This window comes from Rhamphochromis sp. 'chilingali' (genome assembly GCF_963969265.1).
Source record: "Rhamphochromis sp. 'chilingali' genome assembly, chromosome: 1".
Lineage (NCBI taxonomy): Eukaryota > Metazoa > Chordata > Actinopteri > Cichliformes > Cichlidae > Rhamphochromis > Rhamphochromis sp. 'chilingali'.
In genome coordinates this window covers 1,503,470-1,524,118 of record NC_137929.1, presented here as the reverse complement: position 1 = coordinate 1,524,118, position 20,649 = coordinate 1,503,470, and the positions used below count along the sequence as shown (strand labels likewise).

Here is a 20,649-nt window from a genome sequence, read left to right as displayed (position 1 = left end):
AAATGCCTGTCTTACCCATGTCTCCTGTACGTGCTGATGATGCCGATGACGGTGACGAAGAGGAACTCGTCTCATACCTACCTGTTCCTTTCTCTGCTGAACCGGTCACCTTCACAACAACCATTGACTTACTCAATACTCCGCAACCTGTTCCACTTATCAACCAGCCAGATGTCCCAGTAGTATTGGCTACGGAGGAAGAGAATGCTATTCTCTCAGAGGAACCTGTACCGGTTGAAGAGGAACAAGTTATTGCTAACGGAACCTTGGAAGCTGGCTTTGAGCCAGTTGATCCTGCAGAAACTTCTCACGATGAAGAAAGTCTGTCTTCTGACTCAGAAGCATCCAGAGGTAACTCGTCACAACCCTCACCTACTGAATCAGAGCCTCTCAGTCCTGAGGCAGATCCACCCTTGAGGCATTCAACCCGCGCCAGGAATCCTCCTGATCGGCTGCAGTACATCAAGCCTGGTAAGCCTCTGTTAAAGAGCGTTCAGACCCTCCTGCATGGGTTACGTTCTGTCTTCTCCTTCGCTCTTCAAGACGATGAAGAAGAGGAGACGATGCCTTCACACCTCAGCCAACCAGTCATTCGCTGCCAGCCTAGTCCATGTACGAGGACGTCCATGAGATTAGGGGGGGAGAGTGTAACCACGGTAACCCCTGACCCCATTTCCGCCAGTCCCTTCATTGTGGCGGGAATGAACCCTGTATAAGTTGCGGGTCAATCAGCTGCATGTCCCTGCTCCTCTGGCTGCTGTGTCCCTGTGGTTGGCGTACTTGTCAGATATCGACAAATTCTACACTACAGACCAGTTGACAGCGTGCAATAACCCAGCCGATTCATTCGTCTTTACACTACCTCACAATCGACTCAACGGTGAGTTATTTGTTTGTTTTGTTTTGTCACAATTAATGTAAATGCGGAGCCGCGATCGCACATCCTACAATGCCGGTAAGCTAATGCTAGGCTAGCGACAATAAGTGCAATTACTAGTTTCATCTATTGAATATTGTTGTTTTTGTTTATTCCATTATGGCCGAATGTTGACTTAACGTATCTAGAGTTGAACGAGTGATTTGATTTTTGTAGTTTTGTCCGTTTTGGATGTTTTTTGTTACTTTTCTGATGAAATGCCGAAACGGCCTATGAGATTTTGCATTGAGTTAAATTCCATTTAAATTATTGAATATGTTGCGCAACACCTGTGATTAAATGAGTTTTGAAAATATAGTTGATTAACTTTGGATAATGGTTATTAGCTTTGTGGCTGATATACTTTGATGGGACCCATGAGAATGTTTTTTCTATAATAGTATTTTGAATGAAATTTATTATAAGAGATGATGGTTTGTTGATTGTTGTATGAAACATGGCATTAATTACTTGTCTTTGTTATTTATGTATTTATTTTGTCACAGCAGTAGAATGCCGTTTCATTTTCTTCTGTGAATAATAATTTATGTTTTTGACCTTGTTTAGGTCAGGTTTTTTTTTCTCCCGCGATCAGCCCTGATCAGCGTGAGATGGCGAGCCACCCGACCACCGCTACGTTGCGGTAGGAATTGTGAACCTATGGACTGAATCACAAATTGTTGACACATGACCTATCACAGGTCCATGGAACTAAACTGAATCACACATCCCACCTCCTTTTGGAACCTAATAAGCTGTTTAGTATTGTCAACATTATTTTTGTTTGTGATATGTATGCATATGTTTTTATTTCTTTTGTACATCCGTCTATACACTTCTCATAACAAACATAATATATATATATTGAGCTCTACTTTTGTTTCCTGTGTTTTATTCACACCCTCAGGCTCCATAGTCGAATCTTATTCTGATAGCTCATTGTCTATGAGGCTGCAGTCAGGCGCCCTGGTCCTTTAACCGCGTTACATGTTCCTGTGCTAACTGATCCCAAATGGCTCATGGACTTAGCTTTTCTTGTTGATATGACACATGAGCTTAATGTACTGAACAAGACGTTACAAGGCCAGGGGCAACTTGTCAGTGCTGCCTATGACAACGTGAGAGCATTCTCCACAAAACTGTCGCTCTGGAAAGCTCAGCTCTCTCAGACAAACCTTTGCCATTTCCCAGCATGCAAGGCACTCGTGGATGCAGGCACACCATTCAGTGCTGACGAGTATGTTGATGTCATTTTGAGGCTACAGGAGGAATTTGATCACAGGTTTGCTGACTTCAAGACACACAGAGCCACCTTTCACATTTTTGCGGACCCCTTCTCCTTTGATGTGCAAGATGCCCCTTCTGTGCTTCAAATGGAGCTCATTGAGCTGCAGTGCAACTCTGAACTCAAAGCAACGTTCAGGGAGGTGAGTGGAAAAGCAGACAAGCTTGGACAATTTTTGAGAGAATTGAGCCCTAGTTTCCCTCGGCTTTCCCGAATGTTCAAGCGGACCATGTGCCTTTTTGGTAGCACATACTTGTGCCAAAAGCTCTTCTCCACTTTGAACTTCAATAAGTCCAAGTACAGGTCAAGACTTACGGATGATCATCTTCAAGACATACTGAGGGTCGCAACTGCTTCCTCCCTCAGGCCAAATCTGGCTCGGCTATGCGAGAGGAAACGCTGCCAGGTCTCTAGTAGCAAGGAGTAGGCAAGAGAAGCCATGTTCAGAAGAACAGTTCATTTTCTACAGTGTTCCATTCATGTTCAGAAGAAGGTTATAGAACTGTTAATACAGACATTTCAATCTAAATACAGCAGATATAGAAGACTGAAAGAAACACACAAGTTCACTGACTAAAAATATCTTATTATTATTTTATTTATGTATTACAGATTGATTTTTTTTCTTATTAATTCTTAATTTGTTTATTTATTTTTCATATTTTGTGTTAAAAAATAAAAATAAAGAGATTTGAGAAGATTGGAATTTTTTAACCATGCCTTTCTTGTGGAAAACCTAATGCGGCCCAGCCTCACCCAGACTCTGCCTGCAGCGGCCCCCAGCTAAATTGAGTTTGAGACCCCTGTCCTACACCATAAATCAGTAAGAGAGGGTACGACCTCTCTCATGGCCCCAAGTGCTGTGTGCATGCCAGAACACTCTGGAAGGCACACAGAGTCTTTACAGACTACTAAGGATCAAACCTCCATCATCATGCAATCGATTATAAAACTAAGCATATATGAGTAAATATTTCTAAGCATAAATGACAGTCAACAATATAAACCTTACAGCTGGTTTTAATAACAGAATTTATTTGTTTCTCAAATGAGAAAGAGCTATCGAGAAACACTCCTAAATCTTTAGTTCTTAACTTTTCCAGTGGGCCAAGGTCAACATTATCTGCTAATGCTAAATAGGCTGCCGTTATTAACTAATGCTAATTTGATGTGAATTAGCATTATGCACTAATGCTAACGCTTACTTTTTAATAATGTGAGTAGCTAATGCTGACCCTATTTCCCTTAACTTTATAACAATGTGAACGGCTAATGCTAACACTCTTTTCCCTAGCATTACATTGTCTGAGCTGCTAATGCTAAGTAGGCCGCCATTAGCACCTACGTCTAATTTAAAGAAAATACGCATTAGGAGCTAATGCTCATATCGTTTTCCTTTGCTTTATAACAATCTTAGCAGCTACTGCTAAATAGCATTAGCTAATAACAGCAGTCTAATTTAATGCAAGTTAGCATCATTTGCATTATAACGATGTGAGGAGATAATGCTAAGTATGCTGCCATTAGCGGCTAATTCTAATTAAGGGTGAATAATTATCTGATCGTTCAGTCTGACGTCATTAGCCGTGTCTGGGCCTAAACTCTGCTGCAGGTCCATATATCAAATGATCACTGTGGCATTACTGAGAGTTAAAACACTGTCTTAAGTCTTTCATCTTTAATAAAATTATCAGCGTTCTGCTCTACCATATGGAACGCCAGGACTGCCATAATGAATTAATTAAATACACCATTAAATAATTAATTAAATGTGGCAATAATTAATTAAAATTGGAAATAATTGAGTACATAAATATTTACGACACATGAATTTAATTAATTATTGACATATTTAATTAATTATTGCCACATTTAAATAATTATTGCCACATTTAAATAATTATTTAATGGTGTATTTAATTAATTCATTTTGGCACAGTTGACTCCTTCAGGTCTCACCATGAAATAATTTTATCTGTCAGCCTCACCCATCAAACTCAGGGGGCGGGGTTAACGCTGATCGAGTCAAAACCATTGCTTTGGCCTGGTGGCCATTGTTTCTAGCACACAACAACCGGCATGTGGAAGCTAACAGAACTGAACTTTGAAAAACCCTGTGTGTGTGTCACCAAATACCGTTTTAATATTTTTTTAGCCGAGAATGTAGTGGTTTAATCTTCATGTGTCTGGTCGGTTTGTCAAGATACAGCCTCTTTGCAAAAGTGCTTCGGCGATTTCGGAGATGTCTGACCAGTCTCACGGCAAAGCGTGGGATAGACCCGCTCACCTCGCAAGCAATCGAGCTGTTATTACCACCGACAAAGCGCAGGCCCCAGTACACAGCTGTAATAACCCCTGCTGACTTCTTTTACTGAGGTTATATTTATCGGTGTTTTATTTCCTGATGTTCGTATGTGTCCTACGTGTTTCAGTCGCCAATTCTGAATTATAACTAACATTAAAAACATGTTTAAGGAGGAGAGAGAGCAAAAAAATTCAATTAACAGCTGATCTTTGGGTTTTTGTTCAGTAATCAGCGTGACCTGTGTATAAACGCATAAAAGAGATAACGTTGGTGTTTCCGTCATGTAGTGCTGTACTGCTGGCTTTAACTGTACAAAGGTTGTTCGACACTATGAAACACATACAGACTTCATGATGTTCGGCTAATATTTTTATTGTGAATATTAATCATGAGGGTAAACGGCCCTGTACACCACGAAGCGAGGTCAGCATATCCATGATATCTTCAGCTCTCTGAGTTAACACAAAGTTTCCCAGCTGACAAATCTAACGGTCATCTACGAATGTGCCACGGCTCATATCAGTATGATTTTACAGAAAATCATCCTTAATACTGCCAACTATTCCAGAGACGTGAAAATCTACAGCATAAAGAACAAAACATCCAGAAGTCTGCACGATGTGTTTCATAGTTTGTAACAAGCCTTTGACAGTTAAACATAACATGACCGAAAAAGCAAAAAAAGAGAAAAAAAATTACAAATTATATGTTAACCTCATTTATTTTTATTTAAGTAAACTCTAAAAATTCTAACAGACAGCTGGTGCTTAGAATACAGTTGAATAGCTATTAAAAAACAGATGATATAATATTTCTGTCCAGGTTGCAGTCTGCATGATGAACACGCTGTTGCAAACCCTGCTCCTCTCGGTGGAAATGCGCCTTCTCTTTCCTCTTTGTATAAAACATTTTAAAAGTCAGTTTAATCTCAAAATTCACTGTTAAATCCAAAACACACCAGATAAAGAAAAGCAAATGTTTCAGTCTAACACAGTGAACCATTGAAGGTCTGTAAAACTGTGCAGTTATGAAACGTAACTTTAACCTCAGCCAAACCGATTTGCTCAGTTGTAAATAAAACAGCGAAGTAAACGTGACCCGACAGACAGAACCTGAGTGAATGAAGTCCAGTGTTTAAACACTGAGAGCTAAAACTCAGCTGAGGTTTCAAAGCTGTGTGCCGGTGATTGGACATCAGCCGCTGATGAAGCTGGTTCGCCTATAAAGTGCTCTGTTGGGAAAAGAGCTCCAGCAGCTCTGCGCTCTGGAAAAACACTATATTTACTTATCTTGTGCAGAAAAATGTTCTGACATTGCTTTATATCGAGCACCGGCTGCCCAGTTAAACTGTGACTATCACCAGGTAACGTGGACGTGTTTCTTGAATTAGCAGCAGGTGTTAAACAGCTGACAGATGAGGAGGAGGATGCATGCAGGTAAACCGAGGGTCTGTTGAGCTAATCGCTGGTGTCGTGAGAAACACGTCAGCTCGTTCTTTATGTTACAGAAGCACAGAGACACAAGACCAGGCAGAAAGAGACGATCGTTCGGTGAAAATGAGAATCTGCGAATGCAACATGTGGAACACGGAGAGTGGAATATCTAAACAAACCGGTTAACGTAGCCCCCCCTCCAAAACAAACAAATACACACAAAATAAACAGTTAAGCTGGAACACCGGGGCTGTGAGGTCGGTGCTCTCTGTCAGCTGACTGTTAGCAGAGCTAGTGACATCTCTGAAAACATCTGAGCACTTTTGCAAACATGTTCTATGTTGACAACCTGACCAGACATTCGCGGCTAAAACACTATTATTAAAACTACACCACCACCATTGCTGCCTATGATTTGAAATGCATTCTGGGATACCAGGTCGACACAAGCAATCGATTATCTAAGATTGACCTGTCTTGCCTTACTTTGCACGGCAACCAATCAAATGTTAGAGAAGCTGCATGGCAGCGTTAACCCCGCCCACTTAGTTTGATGGGTGAGGCTGACAGATAAAATTATTTCATGGTGAGACCTGAAGGAGTCAACTGTGCCAAAATGAATTAATTAAATACACCATTAAATAATTATTTAAATGTGGCAATAATTAATTAAAATGTGAAATAAATAAATACTTAATTAAATGTGTCAATAATTAATTAATTACATTAATGTAATTAATTAATTTATGTAATTAATTATTTCAGATTTTAATTAATTATTGCCACATTTAATTAATTATTTCATGGTGTATTTAATTAATTCATTATGGCAGTCCTGGCGTTCCATACTACCGGGTGTAACAACTGAGTTTAACATCCAGGCATCCATGAAAACGGAATTTATGACATATATCAGAGTTAGAAGTTAGCAGGAAGTTAGCTCGCTAGCTTCCATCTAAATACAATATAGCATGTCCTGACTGCGGGGTTTTGGAAATAAATTAAAACATACAGCTCTGTTATCACTTCCAACATCAATGAAGACAGAAAACTAAACAGCAGTGACGTTTGTAGGGTTACTGAAGTTTGGCTAGCTGGTATATAATGATGTGCTACGTGACCGCTAGCGACACAGCTATGTTAGCATAATATAAACAAGCGAACTTTTTTTCCACTCGATAAAAGTTAACGTGAGGGTTCTCAGTGGTCAGGAACAAATGTAATCGCATGGCAGGATGCTGTAAAAGGACCAAACTTCAGCCAGAAGAACAACTGAGATAATCCATCCACAATACGAGGTTAGTCATTCATATACTGCTGCATGGGCTGGGCTGTAGTTACATCCTAAGGTTTTAAAAACTGAGCTTAAATAAATGATTAGTGGTAATAAAAGCCAAGGGAGGTCAACAGTGATCACTGACTGTTTTAGGAGCTTTTTGAGATTAAATAGAAGAAAATACAAAGCAATAAACATGTTAACAACACAAAAGCCATATTAAACGCAGACTACTTTAGGCCCAGAAGTAGGATTTGTCATGTCATCACTTAATAATCGGATTACCAGCTAATGCTAATATCCTTTTCTCTTCCCTTTTAACAATGTGAGCAGCTAGTGCTAGGTAGGCTGATGCTAGCAGCTAATGCTAAAGCTAAAGCTAATCTGATGTGATTTAGCATTATATTAGTGAGGAGTTAATGCGAAGTAGACAATAACAATAGCTGTTTCCCAAAACGTCTGCTGCATCCTTCGGAGGACCCGGCCTTTGCGGTCTACATGGGCCGGGTCCTTCAAAGACCGAGAAGGCCAGAAGTGCGAGGCTGTGAAATGGGATGGTCTACCCTTCAGATTTGCGTCACCGCTGTCTCGGTGGAGTTTAATAAACTCGGCCGTCTGCTCCTTGCTATCTAAAATATAACAGGACACTGGCGTAAATTCTCGACCGTCTCACACTTCTGTTCAATCAGTTTTCTGTTTAACATTTATTCAGCTGTGTGAAAATCCCGAAGGAACCCACCCGATGGATTAATAAAGTTTTATTTAATCGAATAATCTAATAACTTTAGTCTCAGCCAAACCGATTTACTCCGGAACAAATAAAACACAGAAAAAAGGCAAACAATTACAATTTTAAGTTATCCGAGTGACTTATATCATGTTTAACCTGAGTAGCGAAAAAGCAGGGTCTGAAAACGATGAAGCCGGGAGTCTGCTGCTCTCACCGGCTGGAGGGACCATTGAACCCCCCTGCTTGCTATCGAGCTGGCTGGTAACAGACGTCTCCGAAAACGTCGGCACACTTTTGCAAATATGCGATGTCTTGATAAACCAAGCAGATATTTGTAATTTACACAGCTACTTTCTCGCCCAGAAAGATTAATAAGAGTAATTTTAAAACTTAGTAGCGGCCGCCATTGTTGGCAGCTGAAATTTGGCTGGGCCGCGCTATGAATTCTGGGATATGGTGGGCCATGAAGGACACACCTGACCCATCCTTCAAATTCGGGGAAATGAAGGACGCATTTGTTGGCCGCATTTGAAGGAGTCGACGAATTGGGACAGCCTTTGTCACCTGGCTGTGACGTAATCGACCTTCAAATGCGGCCTCTGGAGGATGCAGCCGATGTTTTGGGACAAAGCTAATTTGACCAGCTAATGCTAAATAGGTTGCCGTTATTAGCTAATACTAATTTGAGGTGAATTAGCATTATCCACTTATGCTAACAATGTTTTCTCGTACTATATAACAATATGAGTAGCTAATGTGAAAACTATTTTTCATTCAATTTTAACTTTTCCCCTGCGATGTGAAGAGTTAATGCTAAATAGGACGCCATTAATGGCCAATTCTAATTTTAGGTGAATAACCATTAGCAGCTAATGCTAATACCATATTTTCTAATTTGACGTGAATTAGCATCATCCGTTAATGCTAACTCTTTTCCCTTGCATTATAATAATGTGAGCAGCTAATGCTAAGAACGCTGCTGTTATTAGCTAATGCTAATTTGATGCGAGTTTAGCATTATCAGGTAATGCTAACACTTTTCCCTTCCCTTTTAACAATGTTTGCAAATGCTAATTTGATGTAAATTAGCATTATATTAGTGAGGAGTTAATACTAAGTAGACTGCCATTAGTGGCTAATGCTAATTTTAGGTGAATAGGAATTGGCAGCTAATGCTAATACCATATTTTCTTGGTTTATAACAATGTGACCAGCTAATAATTAGTAGGTTGTCATTATTAGCTAATACTAATTTGAGGTGAATCAGCATTATTCGCTTATGCTAACAACGTTTTTTCTTACTTTTAAACAATACGAGTAGCTAATGTGAACACTTTTTTTTTATTCAATTTTAACTTTTCCCCTGCGATGTGAAGAGTTAATGCTAAATAGGACGCCATTAATGGCCAATTCTAATTTTAGATTAAAAAGCATTAAAAGCTAATGTTAATACCATATTTTCTTGCTTTATATCAATATCAGTAGCTAATGCTAGGTATGTAGCCAACATTAGCTAATGCTAATTTAGGTGAATTAACATTAGCCACTAATGCTAACAATGTTTTTGCCAACTCTTTTCCTTTGCAATATAACAATATGAGCAGCTAATGCTAAGAAGGCTGCCATTATTAGGCAATGCTAATTATTATGCGTGTTAGCACTATCCACTGCTGCTAGCAATGTTTTATCTTACCTTTTCACAATATCAGCAGCTATATCTAACATTTACTTTCATTTTAGTTAAGCCTATTTAGCATTAATTAACTGGCTAATTCTAATTAGGGGTGAATAATTATTACCAGCTAATGCTAATATCATTTTCTCTTCCCCTTTAACAATGTGGGCAGCTAGTACTGCTCATACTGTTTGCTTTGTAAGAATGACAGCAGCTAATGATACAAAGTCTACCGTTATTAACTAATGCTAATTTGATCTGATTTAGCATTATCCGATAATGGTAACGCTTTTCCCCTGCCTTAAAACAATGTCAGGAGTTAATGCTAAGTAGGCTGCCATTAGGGGCTAACTCTAATTAGGGGTGAATAATTATTAGCAGCTAATGCTAATACTGTTTTCTCTTTCCTTATAATAACTTGAGCAGCTAATGCTAATTTGATGTGAATTAGCATTATATTAGTGAGCAGTTAATGCTAAGTAGGCTGCCCTTATTAACTAATACTACGTTGACGTGAATTAGCATTACGCACTACTGCTAATACTGTTTTCCCTTACTTTTTAACAATGGTCGTGTCCAAATTCATGGGCTGCATCCTCCTGAGGCCGCATTTGTAGACCGATTACGTCACAGCGACGCACCGAAGGCTGTCCAAATTCGTAGACTCCGACAAATGCAGCCGACAAATGCGTACTCCTTTTCCCCAAATTTGAAGGATGGGTCGGGTGTGTCCTTCGTGGCCACCATATCCCAGAATTCATAGTGCGGCCCAGCCAAACTCCAGTTTCCAACAATGGCGGCAGCTACTAAGTTTTAAAATTACTCATACTAATCCTTCTGGGTCACAAAATAAACTTTTAACATATTTTCAGGCGAGAAAGTAGCTGTGTAAACATCAAATATATGCTCGGTTTATCACGATATTGCATATTTGCAAAAGTGCTTTGACGTTTTCGGAGACGTCTGTTACCCAACAGCTCGATAGCTAGCCGAGAGCTCGAGGGTTACTGAAGCCGCCGAGAACGGCACAACTCCCGGCACATCATTTTCAGATCACCGTGGACTTTCGCTGCTCGGGTTAAATGTAATATATAAGTCACTTAGACAACCTAAAAATGTTATTGTTGGGCTTTTTTCAGTGTTTTGTGTGTTCGTGAATAAATCAGTTTGGCTAACATTAAAGTTATTCGATTAGATAAAATAATACGTCCTTGATTTTTACACAGCTGACCAAACGTCAAACAGAAAACTAATTAAACAGAAGTATGAGACAGTCGAGAATTTACGCCGGTGTCCTGTTATATTTTAGATAGCAAGGAGCAGACGGCCGAGTTTATTAAACTCCACCGAGACAGCGTTGACGCTAATCAGAAGGCTAGACCGTCCCATTTCCCCAGCCGTTTACTTCCGGCCTACCTGACCTTCTGAGGAGGATGCAGCCCATGAATTTGGACATGACCAATGTGAGCGGCTAATTCTAAGTACGCTGTTGTAAACAGCTAATGCTAATTTAATGTGAGTTAGCATTATTCAATAATGCTAACACTTTTCTCTTACTTATTAAAAATGATAGTAGCTAATAATAATACTCTTTTCCGTTGGGTAACAACGAAGTGAGGATTTAATGCTAAGTAGGCTGCTTTTAGCGGCTTATTCTAATTATAGGTGAATAATTAAGCACTAGGAGCTAATGCTAATACCCTTTTCTCTTGTGTTATAATGATGTGACGTTAATGCTAAATAGGCTGCCATGAGTGACTTTTTCCTTGCATTATAATGATGTGAAGGGTTTATGCTAAGTAGGCTCCCATTAGCAGCTAAAGCTAATTTGAGGTGAATAAGCATTAGTAGCTAACGCTAATATCCTTTTCTCTTGTGTTATAATGATGTGAAACGTTAATATTGTTCTCAAACAACAGAATGAGAATGAAATATTGATTCTAACAGGGCCCATAAACAGCATTAGCTTAGCAGCATTAGCTTATCAGAGTTTCCATCATGGTCACACAAATCTTTAGCAGACCAAAGTGGCCTACTTAGATATAGCTACTCAAGTTGTTGAAAGCAAAGGAAAACAGTATTAGCAGTAGCTGCTAAATGTGCACTTGAGAACAAATTATTGTGAATTCAGGTGTGAATGTAGAGTTTGTCATTATTTAAGCTTCCATTTCCAAATCTTAGCTGCTCCTGTCTGCCTCTTTGTCACACTATCCCACTATCTCAGGTACACCTGTGACCTAATAAAGTCTAAAGTTACAAAATGTTGTCTCTGTCCAAATATTTATGGACCTAACTGTAGGTCTACTTTTAATGAAACTCTCAACATGACTTATCAGTTATAATTAATGTTCCTGAAAACAGACTCCTTGGAGACCCCTACATAAATATCCATGTTCTATCCAGTTAGACTAGTGTGTCTGTCCCTGAAAATATTCCTGCATGTGTGATTTTTCATGTCTCATCTGCAGGAAACAAACATGAAGTGAGTGAAGGACACAGGAAATGTTTCCAGCTCTTCCTCCTCTATCAGAGATTCTCTCCATACCTGAGAGTGTCCAGTCTCCAGCCTGGTTCCTTCAGTCCAGCCGACAGCAGCTTCATTCCTGAGGGACCTGGATGATTGTAGCTCAGGTCCAGCTCTCTCAGATGGGAGGGGTTGGAGCTCAGAGCTGAGGCCAGAGAAGTACAGCCTTCGTCTGTGATCAGACAGCCTGACAGACTGCAGACACACAAAACAACAATCTATCTGTCAACAATCGTTTTCTCTTTGTCACAATAACATCTATCCATTTACATCCATTCAATGTAACTTTATTTAAAAGTGACAATTCCCAACGGACAACAACAATCATCTGAAGCTGTTTAACAGTGTAAGGTAACAGCCTCCAATATTAGAGAGAAAGCCCCAAACATCAGACAATTGTGGAGATACAGAAATTCTTTTATTGCTGCCATATAATCTGCATCATTATAACTGCATTAATAACATTCTTTACAGCATTATTCCATCTAATAATATTTGATAATGAGAAACACTCCTAAATCTTTAGTTCTGAACTTTTCCAGTGGGCCAAGGTCAACATTATTAGATAATGCTAATTCTTTTCTCTTACATTATAACAATGTGAGGAGTTAATGCTAAGTATACTGCCATTAGCGGCTAATTCTAATTAGGGGTGAATAATTATTAGTAGCTAATGCTAATATCGTTTTCTCTTCCCTTTTAACAATGTGAGCAGCTAGTGCTAGGTAGGCTGAAGCTAGCAGCTAATGCTAAAGCTAAAGATAATTTTATGTGAATTAGCATTACATTAGTGAGGAGTTAATGCTAAGTAGACTGCCATTAGCAGGCAATGCAAATTTTAGGTGAATAGGAATTGGCAGCTAATGCTAATACTATATTTTCTTGCTTTAACCCTTTAAAACTGGTCAGAGTGGGCAAACTCTGTTTTGCGCAACTATTTTTAAATCCCGGTAGCACTGTAACCACGTGAGCTAGCGCAATAATTTTTTTTGCATATGAAACCTAAGGAGGTGTACTTACATCTTATGCCATCAGCTTGTCCTAGGTTACAGTTTCCTTCCACATATGCTTAGGACTCATATTGCACTGCTGGAAATAGTTGATTTTGATGCATATGCTGTTATTTTGCAAATTTGCAGTATAATATTTATTTTCGTTTTCCTGCAGTATATAAAAATTGGTGTATTTCAAAAATAAAACTATGAAGGCACTCAAAATAAATTTCCTGTGGTGGGAAACTATTTTGTGCAACTTTTTTGTATTTACAGTTTTGAGGGATAAGCCTCTTAAATTTCTCTAACTAGAAATATATGTTAAAAAAACAAAAACGATTTTCAATTTTTTTGTAGTTTATTTCACTTTTTTGCAATTTATGTAATTACTATGCACTTAATACATACATATTATTAAAATTTAGGCTGTAATGGTTGTATTGATGTATAGCAACTTGAAATGCTCCCAAAAATGGCTCTACAGCATGTAAAAATATAATATAAGCTCTGGCGGACTTGGTTCTATGGTAGGTCTTAAAGGGTTAAATCAATATCAGTAGCTAATCCGATTGCTCAGTCTGACGTCAGGTGAAGCCATTTTTATGCATTTAAGAGCTGTGTTGAATTCAACATTACAAACTGAACATTAGAACTATCCTCTTCTCCAGGATTTTCCTGATTTAACATTTCAATACGATTCATTTTTGTTCTCTACACCTGCCGTCATCACTTCAATTATTCCCACTGTGGATTTGATCATATTGCTTGCCCAGCATCTCTACATTTTCCCATCCATACTACCTCTAGCTCATTAACACTATTAATACTGGAAACTGCTGGTGAAGCCTGATGGTGACACTTTCGGGTGAAGAAGTGAATTGCAGTAACAGGACTGGCTGGCTTATGATACACTGGACATTTCCAGCGCTTTGTTTTCTCTGCTCACAGACAACACAGATACACGCATGTATATACAGCCCACGTCCAGCTCTGCATGCACTCCTTCTGCTCCATTTCTATAGAGAATAAACAACGTAACACAATCATTCTCCATTGTTTTCACTCAACCAGCTGCATTTAATGAAGGAGTTTGAATTTACTTTACAACAGCTGCTGTTGTTTCCTGTCTGCATTCATGTTCTTAACTGTACTCCACACATTCTGAACTGGTGTAGTTCTTCCTAAAGTACTGCAGTATTCCTGCCAGTACATCCTCTTAGTTTTCCTAACTGTTTCCTCTGATGCTCGTTGCTATTCTTTCCTCAATGCAAATTCATGCTAAGCTCCTTCATATCCATCCCTGTTTCTAAACCTGTAATAATTCCTTTAATGTGTCTTTGGCCTAATTATGAGTCTGTCCATATGTTTTTAGTTCCTCACTTGCTTTGGTTTCTTAGCTCTGATTCTCTGAAATGTATCCTTGAAATCATTTACTGGCATCTCTCCCTCTCACTCCCACTATCCCCAGAACACCAGAGTATTCATCTCCTGGGCCCTATTTCAGGAAGCCGGTTTAGAAAACTCAGAGTGAAAAACGATACTCAGGGTTGAGTAACCCCGAACTGTCCAACTCGGAATATTCGGTTTCAGAAAGGCTGATAACAAGTAGTTCAATCAACGCGGAGTTGCTTTAACCCCAAGTTAAGCGCGCGCACAAGGATACATAAAGCCCTGATGAGTGGAGCACAGATTAAGCGAGTCACCATGGAGACGGAGGGAAAGAAGGCGCGGTCAATGTATTTTACAGCGCTTGACACCGAAATTCTGATGGCAGCATATGCCGATAACATGCAAATTTTGCTGAAAAAAAGTAACACAACCTCAGCTGCAAAAGAAAGGGAGCATGCATGGCAAAACATAGCCGACAGAGTCAATGCGTGATTGTTAATTTAAACATTGATCTAGGGATTTCCACCCATTTAACACGTTATTTTATTATATTTCATTTTTTATTTTATACATTTTATTTTGTGATGTGATGTGAGCGCAGGTGCAACCCAACAGGCCCCAAACGTTCCTGGCAGCAAGTAAAAATGAAATATAAAAATATAGTCCAAACAGGTAAGGTGTAATTGTATTATGAGCCATAGTGCTTGGTCTGTTTGCCCCATGTAAATCAATTGCAGTTAGAGGCTACATTAATTTTCTTTCTGTAAGCACTTATTGAAATTATCTGAGCACATTACAAGTACATATTTGCTTACTCTGTATGCTCAAATGTGACCCGTTATAGCCAACAGAAAAAAAGCGGAGGCCCGAAAAACAGGTGGGGGTCCTCCACCACCACCACTCACAGAGCCTGGCCACTTGGCTTCCACATTTGTGATAATGTTGGCAGCATCACATATGATCTTCACAGTGCAGAGAACACAAATTAGCATCCATTACTATAATGGAATAATTTGTTAGTTTGAAATGCTACAGGGAACTATGCACCTGTGCATTAATGCTGTGGAAAGACTTCCTGTTCACATAGTCTCCTTCATTTACTGAAGGAGCAATGATTGGAATGTGAGTGCCATCTATACAGCCAATCACGCCTGGGAACCGTGAAAATAAATGTAAAATTTAAGTATTAGTTCAAGTATCACCACATCATGAATTAAGTTTTGTTCATCCTGCTACCTGCAATTTTGCGGAATCCCTCTTTGATAAATCTTGTGGGTCTGTGACCGGGGAACACCACAGACGAGTGCAGGAGACGTTTCAGTGCAACTGTAACATTCCTGACTGCCCGACAGACGGTAGCCTTGGAAACGTGCTCAGCGTCACCAATATTATACAGAAAGCTCCCGTTTGCAAAAAACCGAAGTGCAATACAAATAATATGTACAGAACTGAGAGCATGTCCACGATGTGTCACATGAGCAATATTAGGCCTGAGGATGTTATTCACATAAATTATAGATTGTGCTGAAAAACGGTAACGTTCACACAGAAAATCATCAGGAAATGATAAAATGTCCAAACGCGCTCTAATCACTCTCTCCTGGCGGAGAGCTCTGCGGAGAATTTGGGCTTCAACATCTACTGGCTCTTCAAGGAAGGGGCACGCCATGTCTGACACTTCCTACAGTCAGGTTTCCGACACAGAGGCGGAGAACGTCAGGGTTAGTTGAAGTAAACCTGCTAGGGGGCAGGTTAGCTTCACAGAGTGTGTCGTCATAGTGACTCACTCAGAATTAATCTAAACTCGCTTTGTGAAACTGAAAACCCAGAGTTTTCATTAACTCAGGGTATACTTACTCAGAGTTTGCACTAAACCGGCTTCCTGAAATAGGGCCCTGGCCTCTTTACATTTTCTCCAATCATCCCTGTTTCTAGAGTCTCGCCCCATCTGCAGGCAGTCCAAGAGAAACTGCCTCTGCCATTTTCTTCTTCTTAATCTTTGATTTTTCTCTTCACTTTCTCCATTGGGTCTTCTTAGACGCACTTTCCAGAAAGCAGCAACATTTTTTGTGCCCCATTTTTCAAATTGTGCATCTTACTTCAGCTTAATGTGTTTACTGTTTTGTTTTTACACAGGTCATGTAAAAGAAATCCTACCAGAGACTCGACAAAGCTGAACTGAAAGACAGCACGGGCAATAAATCAGAGCAGCACAGAACTTAAGCACACATATATAAGGTGATTTAACAAATCATGTCTGTTGTAAATGAGTAAGCCATTTATCGACCTGACTCAGGTTTTAAATCATCATCAGAAAAGACTGAATCCTGACCTGAGAATCCCAAGTGTACACTTTGGACTCTCCACTGCAGAAAATAGAAGCTTCAGTCCTGAATCCTGCAGGTTGTTGTTACCCAGGTCCAGCTCTGTCAGTCGGGAGGACTGGGAGCTCAGGACTGAGGACAGAGCTTCACAGCTTCTGTCTGACAGGTTACAGCCACTCAGTCTGAAGAAAGGATGACAAGAAGACATGAAACACTTGTGTTCAAGTATATTCATGGCGCCATGAGGAGCTACTACATTTACAGTATTTCAACACTGTTTCAGGACATGCTGGAATCCTTATTGCCTCATGTTACAAAAGACAAATGTGGCAGCTTACTGTGACTTGCACAGATTCATTAAAAAAAACAAAACATACACACAATGTTAATTTTTTCCAAATTAAATTGATTAAATGATGTTAATTGATGAAAAAAAATCGATATTGCTTGATCTGACCTCAGCGTTTCCAGTTTGCAGTATTGACTCTTTATCCCAGCAGACAGAAGCTTCAGTCCTGAATCCTGCAGGTTGTTGTTACCCAGGTCCAGCTCTGTCAGATGGGAGGACTGGGAGCTCAGGACTGAGGACAGAGCTTCACAGCTTCTGTCTGACAGGTTACAGCCACTCAGTCTGAAATCAAGCGGGAAGGGAGACAAGATCAACCAAACAAATCAGAGCTTTATTGCTTTTTTGTTGTTTTTAAGCAGAAATCAGTGAGGTGCTGCTAGATTCTGTTCTTTTGGTTTATTACCCAACAACACACACATACACTAATATTTGTGACTTTTGTAATAGTAGCATTTACAATGCAAAGCAACAGCGATCACAGATTGAAGGGGCCTGAATAAAACTACAATGCAGTGATTTTTAAGATGACCTGTTCTTCCAATTTCCAACAACAGATTTCTCCAACCTTACAGTTAAAAATAATTCTTCATCTCATACTGAATCTTGGTGCCCCTCCCCCAGTTTATTAAAATGAAGAGGTACTGAAGTTGCTGTAAGTGATGTGTGATGCCACTGATTTCCTTTCTGATCCAATACAAAGTAAAATTCAGGCTGGTATCTGCGATACTGATGAAAACTATTCCTTCAGAATCAATACAAGACATAAGAAAATATGTTTTGTATAACATAAAAAGCCTGAATTTTAAAATATTCAGTTAATAATCAAAAACAAATGTGACTGAAAATAATAAAACTGAGAAACATTTCATGGCCATTGCTACGGGCCATTCGATCCTTTTACAACCATTGCAAGAGCTTGGTTGGCATAGCCGGCAATACGTTGGATAGTAATAAGTCCGGTGGGTGATGGGCTCCACCAGGGCTGCCCTTTGTCACTGATTCTGTTCATAAATTTTATGTTTAAAGGCTGTATCAAAAGTTCATTCAAGTTACAATATTGTGGTCAAAAGTTCTCCTTTTTTCTTTTATACTATACAACTACGCTGGCTCATGGTTTTAGGACATGGATCTGTCATGGAAGAAATCTATGACCACTTTTAATCAACATTTTAAAAATAAACATGATCACAGATTTACTTACAGAGCTTTGTTGGAGGCTTTGACCACTGGCAGCAGCCTCAGAAGAGCCTCCTCTGAAGCAGAGTATTTCTTCAGGTCAAACACATCCAGATCTTCTTCTGATGACAGTAAGATGAAGACCAGAGCTGACCACTGAGCAGGAGACAGTTCATCTGTGGAGAGACTTCCTGATCTCAGGGACTGTTGGATCTCCTCCACTAGAGAACGATCATTCAGTTCATTCAGACAGTGGAACAGATTGATGCTTTTCTCTGCAGACAGATTCTCACTGAGCTTCTCCTTGATGTACTGGACTGTTTTCTTATTGGTCTGTGAGCTACTTCCTGTCTGTGTCAGCAGACCTCGTAGGAGAGTCTGATTGGTCTGCAGTGAAAGACCCAGGAGGAAGCGGAGGAACAGGTCCAGGTGTCCATTTGGACTCTGCAAGGCCTTGTTCACAGCACTCTGGTGGAGAGACTCTTTTTTTCTAAAAAAACTAGACCGCTTGGAGGTTGTTTGTTGTTCTTCCAGCAGATTGAGTCCAGAGTTGATGAAGGTCCGATGGACATGAAGAGCAGCCAGAAACTCCTGAACACTCAGATGGATGAAGCAGAACACCTTGTCCTGGTACAGTCCTCTCTCCTCTTTAAAGATCTGTGTGAACACTCCTGAGTACACTGAGGCTGCTCTGATATCGATGCCACACTCTGTCAGGTCTGATTCATAGAAGATCAGGTTTCCTTTCTGCAGCTGATCAAAAGCCAGTTTTCCCAGAGATTTAATCATCTTCCTGTTCTTTTTATTCCAGTGTGGATCTGTCTCAGCTCCTCCATCATACTTGACCTTCTTCACTTTGGCCTGAACCACCAGGAAGTGGATGTACATCTCAGTCAGGGTGTTGGGCAGCTGTCCTCCCTCTCTGGTTTCCAGCACATCCTCCAGAACTGTAGCAGTGATCCAGCAGAAGACTGGGATGTGACACATGATGTGGAGGCTTCGTGATGCCTTGATGTGGGAGATGATCCTGCTGGCCTCCTCCTCATCTCTGAATCTCTTCCTGAAGTACTCCTCCTTCTGTGGGTCAGTGAACCCTCTGACCTCTGTCACCATGCCAACACAGTCAGGAGGGATCTGATTGGCTGCTGCAGGTCGTGTGGTTATCCAGAGGCGAGCAGAGGGAAGCAGTTTCCCCCTGATGAGGTTTATCAGCAGCACATCCACTGAGGTGGACTTTCTAGGGTCAGTTAGGATTGTAGTTTTGTGGAAGTCCAGAGGAAGTCGACACTCATCCAGACCATCAAAGATGAACACAACCTGGAAGTCTTCAAAGTTGCAGATTCCTGCTTCTTTGGTTTCAGTAAAGAAGTGATGAACAAGTCCCACCAAGCTGAACTTTTCCTCTTTCAGCACATTCAGCTCTCTGAAAGTGAATGGAAATATGAACTGGATGTCCTGGTTGGCTTTGTCTTCAGCCCAGTCCAGGCTGTATTTCTGTGTTAAGACTGTTTTCCCAATGCCAGCCACTCCCTTTGTCAGCACTGTTCTGATTGGTTCATCTCTTCCAGGTGAGGCTTTAAAGATGTCTTCTTGTCTGATGGTTGTTTCTGGTCTGTCTGGTTTCCTGGATGCTGTTTCAATCTGTCTGACCTCATGTTCATCATTGACCTCTGCAGTCCCTCCCTCTGTGATGTAGAGCTCTGTGTAGATCTGATTCAGGAGGGTTGGGTTTCCTGCTTTAGCGATGCCCTCAAACACACACTGGAACTTCTTCTTCAGGGTGGATTTAAGGTTACGATGACAAACTGCAGCTTGAAGTTCTGAATGAGAAGAAAAATAAACACTCAATTCCAAAAAGAACTAATCTTTAAAACATGTTGCTCCATCTTCCATCTCTGGAAAATGTTCATTTATCCATCAGCTTAAATCTTCACAGAAATCCTCTTACTGCTCTGCAGACGGTCAGCCAGCTCCTCCTGCTTCATTCTCCTCAGGAAGTCCACTGTGATCTTCACAAATGCCTCTCTGCTGCTGCTCCTCTGACTCTCTAAGCATTCTGGGTAACCTGGACTCAGAACCTTCTGGATCTTCTTCAGCTCGTTCTTCACAAAAGTGATGATGTTGTCCTCCAGCAGCTGGAACAGAATATTTATGAATGAGCCAATCAGACTGAAATCATGGAGCCAAACATCAGATCCATGTTGGACACACTGACGATCCACTGGTCTACAAAGAGCAGCATGGAGATGACTGTGAACAGAACAGATGTAATAGT

At 40.2% G+C, this 20,649-nt stretch overlaps 2 protein-coding genes across 2 annotated transcripts in view; one reads left to right on the top strand and one right to left on the bottom strand.

The window, feature by feature from the left end:
• Nucleotides 1–20,649, top strand: part of LOC308399164 (protein NLRC3-like) — a 96,707-nt gene that overhangs the window by 23,120 nt on the left and 52,938 nt on the right. The window lies entirely within an intron of this gene.
• LOC308399239 (protein NLRC3-like) overlaps nt 1–20,649 on the bottom strand; it is a 39,043-nt gene that overhangs the window by 7,216 nt on the left and 11,178 nt on the right. The window contains exons 5-8 of the mRNA XM_080886372.1: nt 20,323–20,509; nt 18,400–20,194; nt 17,307–17,480; nt 12,166–12,339 (exon numbers count right to left, since the gene is read on the bottom strand). Coding sequence (XP_080742498.1) covers nt 12,166–12,339; nt 17,307–17,480; nt 18,400–20,194; nt 20,323–20,509 — 2,330 coding nt within the window. The remainder of the gene's footprint in view (nt 1–12,165; nt 12,340–17,306; nt 17,481–18,399; nt 20,195–20,322; nt 20,510–20,649) is intronic.